Raw genomic sequence first — 9,259 nt, forward strand, 5'->3', positions numbered from 1 at the left:
GCACTACCAGGAGTGACCAGGAATAATGGTCACAAGCTGGCAGAGGGTAGATTTAGGCTAGATATCAGGAGGTGCTACTTTACAGTCAGGGCGGCTACGATCTGGAAACAATTTCCAAGAGAAGTGGTGCTGGCTTCTACCCTGGGGGTCTTTAAGAGGAGGCTAGATGTACACCTTGCTAGGGTCGTTTTACCCCAGTACTCTTTCCTGCCATAGCAGGGGGTCAGACTTGATGATCTGCTCAGGTCCCTTCTGACCCTAGAAACTATGAAACTTTGCCCCATAATTTGGTATCGTCCGTGAACTTGGAGAGGGTGCTTACCATACCCTTTTCCAAATTGCTGATGTAGATATTAAATAATGCTGGCCCAAGGACCAAACCCTGCAGGACCCCACTGCCCACCACCATGCCGAGAATGACCTGTCAACCACCACTCTCTGGGTGCAGTCCCTAAGTTAGTTAGCCATCCACTTGACTGTGTAGGCATATACTCCACAGCCCGTTAGCTTCCCTGTGAGACTAGGATGCAAAACTGTGTGAAAGGCCTTCCTAAGACCCAGGTAGATGACATCGGCCTCCGCTGCTGTGTCAAGGCAGTGTGTGACCTGGTCATAAAAGGCTAAGGTTTGTCAGACAGGATCTACCTGTGCTGAACCCATGCTGGTGTCCTTTCAGCATTGTTTCCCCTGCTGGGCTTTCACAAATACACTCTTTGATGATTTTTTCTAGTATTTTCCCAGGGATAGAGGTAAGACTGACTGGCCTAAAGTTGCCCGGCTCTTCCTTTCTCCCTTTCTTAAAAATCAGCACCACGTTGGCCTTTTTCCAGTCCTCAGGGACTTGTGCAGAGCACCATGAGAGCTGAAACAGCCATGCCAGTGGCTCAGCAATGACACTGGCCAATTCCTTCAGCACCCGTGGATGGAGGTCATCCAGGCCAACTGACTTGTACCCATCCAGCCCTTCCATGTGATCTTTAACTAAGTCAGAACTAACCTTTGGCAGGCTGGTGCCTTTTGGACATCTGTCAATGCTCAAGGTGGGGGGATTGTCTTGGTCAGTATTATGGAATACTGAAGCGAAGAGCTCTGCCTTTTTGTCTGAGTCAACCACCAACTGATCTGATTTGTCCTGCAGGGGCCCCATGCTACTCTGTGCCTTCTTTTTGCTCGCTATGTAACTGTAGAAGGACTTTTTATTGTCCTTGATTGTTGTAGTCAGCCTAAGCTCCAGTTCTGTGTTGGCCTGCCTAACTGACTCCCTGCAGTAGCGTGCCAGTATGGTGTATGCCTCCGTGGTGGCTGCCCCCTGCTTCCACTGCCTATACATCTCTTTCTTTGCCCCCAATCTTTCCTGAAGCTCCCTGTTCAGACAAGGGGGCTTTTTATCCTCTTTGCCCCTGTCCTGTATAAGGGGATTGACTCCTTTGTGCCCCAAGGATCACTCCCTTGAGAAACTTCCAATTCTCTTGGATCCTCATTAGCCCGATGTTCTTGAGTTCGGCAACCTCACTAACTAGGTTCCTAAGATTACTAAAGTTGTCCCTAAAGTTGGTCTAAAACTTCAGCATCACTGGATATTTTTCTCACCGTTCTCTGGATAGTGGTCACTATCACCCAGGTTACTGTGTACCCGCAGGTTGATAGTACTTTTCCCTTAAATGTTTACAGCAATGTCCTGATATTTGTTTTCCTACATCCTGACATATATATACACTTTAGAAGCAAAGTCCCCTGTTTGAGTTCTATTATGTAACCATTACAGTTTAAATGTGTTTATAGATTACTATAGGAAATACTGAGGTAACTTGAAGTGAGATGCTATTCATATTCTGTTAACATTATTTTTTTATTGGATAAAGAGACTAAAGTTTATTTTCTCTCCCAACCTGAAAAAAGATAGGGACCTACATAACAGCAACATTTTCTGAAGCTAATTCTAAAGAAAGGAGAGATACAATGCTGGTTCCTTGAAGAAATTAAAAGGCTATAGTAATAGTTATAAAATGAGTGTGCTCAGTATAGGTCCAGTGAATGTGCCTAGAAGGACTAATTCTCGTTTGCAACCGTCTTATGTTGTCTTGTATTTGCTGGCAGTCATAAGCCTTCAGGTCTTGCTTTTTTGCCACTAGCTGACTGGCCTGGAACTGCAGGACATGATTTGCCTGCTTTAAGTGGATTAGCTGTTTCTGAGAAGCTGTTAGTTCCCACTCAGAAGGGTCTGGGGGTTAGAGACTAGTCTGTGGGATCCATCTGGTGGGTACCAGCCCACTTGCACAAGTAGGCTGGTCCAGATAGTTTTCCCAGGAAACAGGAAGCCTTATATAGGCAGGAAGATCCAGACAGGTGCTCAGAGCTCTGGGCCAATCGGGCCAGAAGTGAGAAACTGTTTCTTGGTGGAGCCCCTCTCCTTGCTGCTCTGCCTTCCTCCATGAGCTGTGGCCTGGTAGAAGGCCAAACTGGTACTTGGGCCCTGAGCCTCCCGGTTGGGTGTTTAGGCCCAGGCCCTCACAGTTTCTCAGACAAACAACTCACTATAGTTGTCTACACCTTATAATTCCAAACTTACCATTTTATTTTATATGGAAGTACCATTGTAGATCCCAGAGAAACTTCATGGCAGTTGATTTGGTTGTTGGTGTTTCATGGGTGGAGTAAAGACCTGTGACTATAGCCTGCTCAGGCCACTTATTTATTTCTAGTTGTAATGATATTGGTTTTGATCTGATTTGGGTCCAGTCTGCCATACCATTTCTATAGGTACTGTTTCTGTTCTCATCCACCATCTTAGTACTTGACATCAGTTAAGGAACTCTTGCTAACAATTCTTAGCTTTCAGAGAAGAGGCAAGACATTCTTATATCAGAGAGATGAGAAATGTATGGAGTTAAGCTTATGTGCAAAAGTGGGGAATGTTAGGTGATGGACTCCTTTAAAAAATCCATCTCTTAACATAAATGGAGTTAAAATAAATACCATTTTCAATTTGTTATTCTGCTTAAGCTGTACCTGCTTGTTTCCTAGACCTGAGGAAGGGAACTTGTTGGGAGATATGGTAGATAAGCTCATACATGTGGTTCATACTGGCCATGTCTACATGCACTGCTGACTGTGCAGTAATGAACAAGTACTAAATGACTGTGCAGTAACTGGAGTAACTTCAGCAGTAACTGGAGTTACTGGTGCACAGTAATGTCACCAAATGGCATTTTTGTGACACTGACTGCACAGTATTCCAAGACTTCTGCACAGTAGTGTCACATCATGCTTTCTGCCACACGGTGCTACTGCGCAGTACAGGTTTCCCTCACTTTATGTGGTACATGTATTTCCCAGAAAACTGAGCATAACTTGAATTCGCATAGAGGGAACCCACTCTACAATGTAACTAATAAAGATATGTTCCAAGGCCTTGACTGTACACATGGTAGTGAGGGAGGAAGTGGGGCTGGGGCTGGGGTGGGGTGCAGGACAGGGGATGCAGCTCCTGCTGCTAGGCACACCCCGGGAAGGCATGAAGGGCGTGTGCCCCTGGATCTGCATGTGGGACAAGGGCGGGCTGCCGCTGCGGGCTGGGGCTGGGGGCAGCGCTGGGCTCTTCCCAGTGTGGGGCTGGGCTGGGCTGAGTGGCTGAGGCCCCAGCAGTGAGGGAGGGAGTGGTGCACAGGTAGGAGCAGGGGCCAGGCTGAGTAGGCCTCCAGCTGGGCTGGGTAGTGGGACAAGCGGAGGCACAGAGGGCACGTGCCCCCCCCCGATTTGTGCATGGGAACAGAGGCAGCTGCCACTGAGCACTGCGCTTTGTTCCCTGCTGCAGCTGCCCCAGAAATGGCTCTTGGGGCAGTGGTGTTCAAAGTGCAGCACATAGCAGAATGCCGCCTCCACCCTGTGCACAAATCACTGGGGGGGCACATGCCCCCTGGGCGTCTGCTTGTCCTACCATCCGGCCTGGCTGAAGCCTCACTCACCCTGGCCCCTGCTCCTGCCTGTGCCCTGCTCCCTCTTCATCACTGGAGCCTTGTTCCCCCCCACCCCCATGACCCTTTCCCCTCCCTCTACCCCTTCTCCCTCAGACTTACCTGCTTGGGTTGGTGGAAGTGTGTGCCTGTGCTGATCGCATAAGATTGAATTTACCTTGCATATAATGAATTTTGGGTATAAAAAGAGTCATCACATAAGAGCAAATTTGTACATACAGAACCTGCATAAAGAGGGAAACCTGTAGTCATGGGCTACTGCGCAGTCAGTATCTCAGACATGGCCACTGTTCAGTAGTCTATGCTCATCTGAGCAGAGTTGTCTTACAAAGCATTGTTTAGGTAGACTGGGCTTCTACTTTCTTGGATCTACGTCACTACATGCAAGTCAGAGGAATATAAGTGAATAGCGCACCTTGAAGAACCATGGTTACTGTGACATAAGTAACTTTTTCGTACAATGTTTGGCAAAATGGTGGCCTATTTCTTATTCTAAAGATCTGATTTTTATAAAACAGCAAATTAATAAGAATATAAAGGCTATAAATGTCATTCAGTGGGCAGTACTAGACACCATAAGAAAGGATACTTAATATATTTATAGTAAGAAGTATTAGACTTTAATTTATATGTCTCAAATCACAGATACAGCTTTACTCTTTTTACCTCAGTAAACATTACCCAAGATCTGAGGACTAAAATTCTTATTTCAAGGAAAGAATAATGAAATCAAGATGATGGTGCCATATGTTTTGCAAAGGAGAAGAAGAAGAAAAATCTTTTTTTTTTTTTAATGATATTTAGGCTTCTCACTTTACCATTGGGCATCAGGTAAAGTGAGCTGTGATTGATCCCTGCAACTGTAGAGCTTGGTTCTGGCAATATTTTGATGTCCTTCATACTGTTAGTAATAACATTTTATAATTGCAATAAGTTACTTCTGGTAATTATTTTACAGTATATCTACTTCTGAGATTTATTATTAATAAGACCATTACACAACAATAGCCACATCAAACATGGATCTCTCTTGCTAAATAGGGTCTGCCTAAGTTTATACTGGGAATGGAGATCTTCAAGGAAAACTTAGGTGTTTCAGATCGGTCCTAGCTAAATTCCAGTTTGAATAATTACCACGCATTTTGTGTACTAAATATTTCATTCTGAATTTGTTTATTTTTTCCTAGAAACTGTGCTCTAAGTAACTGTTGCAATCTACTCCAGAGGAGGTTGCTTTTTATCTGTGGGTGTATAGATCCCACAGAATATAAAGCCTGATCTATTGCCTATTGAAATTAATCAGTATTGGATCAGGATTATAGTTTGTGAAGCCCTGTGGAATGACAGTTACTATATAACTGTATTTTATTAGTGCTGTTATTCAGAAAATATATTGTCTTATTGTTTAATTCAATGACAAATTCATGTATTTTTGCTAACAGCTTACGAAGTAAATTCTCCACGTATGCAAAAATAGGCCTGGAAGAATCCTCAGGAGGTCATCTAGTCCAATACCTGTGTTCAAGACAGAGTCATTCTTGTCTAAACCATTCCAGACAAGTGTTTGTGTAACCTGTTTTTAAAAACTTTGAAGGATGAAAGTACTCTAATTTTTATATGCTATATGTTGTGCTATTATTCCAAATGCTATCATAATTAGTCTGATTATAAGCATGTTAATCTTGTTGTGAAGTAAATCAGAAGCAATTTCATAGTTTTGTATTTAAAAGGTAAAGCAGAGAAGAATTCCTTTGAAAGAATGTTTTTATATCTGGTATATTTTAGAAGTGCTACCAGAGAATTGAAACAAAATCATATAAATAAGTTTGAATGCATTAAAACTGCATTTATATTTTCAAGTGTGTATGTATCATGTTTATCATAGGTAATGGATGTGCTAAATCTTTTATCTTTTGTACTGTGTGTTATAAAAATTGGATAAGGTAAAAATTCCAGCAGTACCTGAGAGATGTTTGAGAACTGTTATGATTGATTTACACAAGCTTGTTTTAATTTATCAGTATGATAATAAAGCTGACACTGAGTTAGCCCAGAAAAGCTAGAAACACAGTTATGATAGCATAAAAGCTGTGCAGCATATTGCTATTTTAATACACTTTTATTCAGTTTCAGTTAACTAGTAAAAATAAAGGGCAATCAAACATACACTATTTTTTTTTTAACATTTCAATAGATATGTTGGAATCACAGTTTACAATCAAAAGTACAAATTACAAGAAAGGTTATTCATCTTGATAAGAGAAGATTTTTCTTTGGCTATTCTGTAGTTTTTTTCTTTAAGTTCAGTGGGGTTAGATTGTGCTACATTACATATTTCTCATCTCTGCACTTTATATTACTTTTTCAGCACATTAAAACTTATGCAGTGAAACTGAATAATGGCAAGTGTTTTTATACCCTTTTATAGCCATTTCTTTTTCATAACCTCCCCCTGTTTCCTGTTAGCTAAACTATAAGCACCTTTCTGTTAATTTATGAAAATTATTGTTGAGATAGCACATTATCACTGATCTGTATGGCACTTTCAGCATGTTAGAAGCAAAGGTCTCAGCAACATAAAACACATCAAAATTCATTAATGTGGTATTGATTATTTTTTGGATAATTAATTTTATTGCAGACCCTTGAAAGAGATAATGAGCTGCAAAGGGAGAAGGCAAAAGAAAATGAAGAAAAGTTCCTTAATCTTCAGAATGAGCATGAGGAAGCAGTAAGAACTTGGAAAAAAGATGTAGGTTTATTAAATTAAATGGTAGAGTATTAAGAGGTTTTTTAAATAGTCATCAAATAATCCCTAAAAGCCAAGAAAATATTGCAAAAATAAAGTAGGTAAAAAGTCAAGTATCATTTATTTCCTGGCAATGCAAGATTTTCTAGACATAAATATTTTTAAAATATAGATTTAATATAAACTCCATTTGGTTTCTGGACTTTAGAAGGCGAGCAATGTGTGCTTTTGGGCCTCTATCACACAAGCCAAATGGAAGGTTTATTTTGTTTGTTTTTAATATAGTATTTGGATAGTGTTCCAGAATTAATACATTTGTCAACCATTGCTGGCATTTTCCTAGACTATATTCCTGGACTGTAAAAATCATTAGTAAACTGCCAGAAATTAAACTATAAAACTCTAGTATAAGCTCATGTACATTAAAGTTACAAAAATGTAAGACATTTTGTCAAATTTAATGGGCCCAGAACTCTGACCTATCTTCAAAATTTGTTTTTCATACTACTATTAAAAAATATTTCTGTGATTTGTAAAAAACAAATATTGTACCCAGCATCTTCAAGGTAAAATTACAGTGACAAATGAACTACAATAATAAACCATTGTTCACAAGTAAGGAAAGGAAACATTTTGGTAAGAAAATTAACATTTTAAAGTTTTCAGAGAATAGTGGCAACCAGAGAAGCTGTCACAAAATTTTTTAATTTTCATTTCTAATTTTCTTTCCTGAAAGGCAATGGAAGTATGGCAGAGAAGGCTGTGAAGGGCTTGTGCAGAGCTGTCTGTATATTTCTGCCTTCTCTCTTGACTTGACTCTTTGAATACAAGTGCTGGAAAGAGTACTCTAACCTGAAGCTCTAGAGCAGCTCCGGTGATGCTCAGTGGTTTAAGGAGGGAAGATGACATCTCCCTAATTGTTCAAAATAACTCCAGTACAAAGCCCTTTACTCTTACTTTACGTGTAAAATATGAATTAGCTCTGTTTGTTTCTCTGAAATGTTTGTAATAATCTTCTAGATAATTGCAAATGATATTTCTTTATAACTTCATTCCCAGTTTGATCTATTTGGCAAATATTTATTCTTAACTTGTGTTTCTACTATAGCCAATCCAATTTGACTTTATTTCATTTAATTCCTTATAATATTCCAGTCTCATTGATAATGTTAAGAACATGTGCAGCTGGACTTCTGCTGTGTACAGAGGTAGATTAACCTCTGATGCCCATTCAATATTATCCTTCTTATCTTTCTTAAGATAGGCCAAAGCATGTTCATTTGAGATGACAAAAATGTTCATCAAGTTATTTTTAATAGAAAGTGTCAGCAGAATACAAATTGAATGGACTGCCAAATAATACATTATACAAGGCAGATGATTTTGGTGGAATGGGGTTAGCTCCTAGAAGGGACAGGGATTGGGGGATGCAGTGTCACATAGATCTGTGGTTTCAGGTGCAATATTCTGGTGAACCTGCTATGTAATTTACATCTGATTCACCATATATGATGGAGGACCATGCTTTCATGGTCTTCCTTTCTTTAAGGGTGACATTAGCTACAAATTCCTTCAAGTGTCCACTGAAGATAGAATGGACAAAAAAAGGAGAGGACCTATCTGCTATTAGCCAAGATTATCTTTTCAGGCTGGAGGACATTGTATGTACAACAAGGAAAAATTGTGTGTCCCTTCTTTCACCCACTGTGATAGATTGTTTCTTTGTCTCCTGTGTCTGTACAGCTGGAATTCTTCTACTACTGTTAAGTGGTGACTTTTGTAACCTGCTCCTATAAAAATTGTTTAGAGCTGTAAAAAAATATATCAGTTAACTGAGAATGAAATCCAGGAGCACAGAGGAAGTTACTCTCAAGTCAGACAGAAATGGCAGGGAGGGGGTATCTTAGAGCTTGCTTACACATTCAAACCAAAGCTGGATAGAAACCAACTATAGAGTTGTTACACATTTTCAAGCACTAATTTTGGAGCTGTTCGGCTATCTATATAGCTAGCTAGATATTTTTAGGGTGTGATAATTTGCACATATGGCTGGTCTACATTTATTGTGCAATTAATCAGTTAATTGCATAATATACGTAATTTGGCAAAGGCCTTAGATACTAACTAGTTCAGAGAAGCATGAGCTTTCATAGGCAACAACCTACTTCAGATACGATCTCAAATGAAATATATTGATGGGCTAAAATTGCTTCCATGTACGGGGCAGAGGGGAGGGGGGAAAGTACACATAAGTTCTTTGCAGTACACTGCAAACTAATTCCTAAAGTAGATCCAGTTGGTGAAACGCTATGAATTCTGGGATATACTTCCAGAACTCTTTCTGCCAAATGTGTAGCTGCAGAGTCAGTTCATGTACATGCATACAGTTTGATGCATATTGTTTCCTGAAGTGTGGACTTTTGGAGGCAGAATTTCCTGGTCAGCACCCACACAAATTTCATAGATTTCATAGACATCAGGGCTGGAAGGGACCTCCGGAGATCATCGAGTCCAGCCCCCTGCCCAAAGGGCAGGA

The 9,259-nt window shown here is 40.3% G+C and overlaps 1 protein-coding gene across 1 annotated transcript in view; it reads left to right on the plus strand.

The window, feature by feature from the left end:
* The window catches only part of CCDC73 (coiled-coil domain containing 73), an 80,228-nt gene that overhangs the window by 44,394 nt on the left and 26,575 nt on the right, over window positions 1–9,259 (plus strand). The window contains exon 9 of the mRNA XM_019551020.1: window positions 6,616–6,726. Within this exon, the coding sequence (XP_019406565.1) occupies window positions 6,616–6,726 (111 nt within the window). The remainder of the gene's footprint in view (window positions 1–6,615; window positions 6,727–9,259) is intronic.

This window comes from Crocodylus porosus, unplaced genomic scaffold (assembly GCF_001723895.1).
Source record: "Crocodylus porosus isolate Cpor-Errol unplaced genomic scaffold, CroPor_comp1, whole genome shotgun sequence".
NCBI classification, from domain to species: domain Eukaryota; kingdom Metazoa; phylum Chordata; order Crocodylia; family Crocodylidae; genus Crocodylus; species Crocodylus porosus.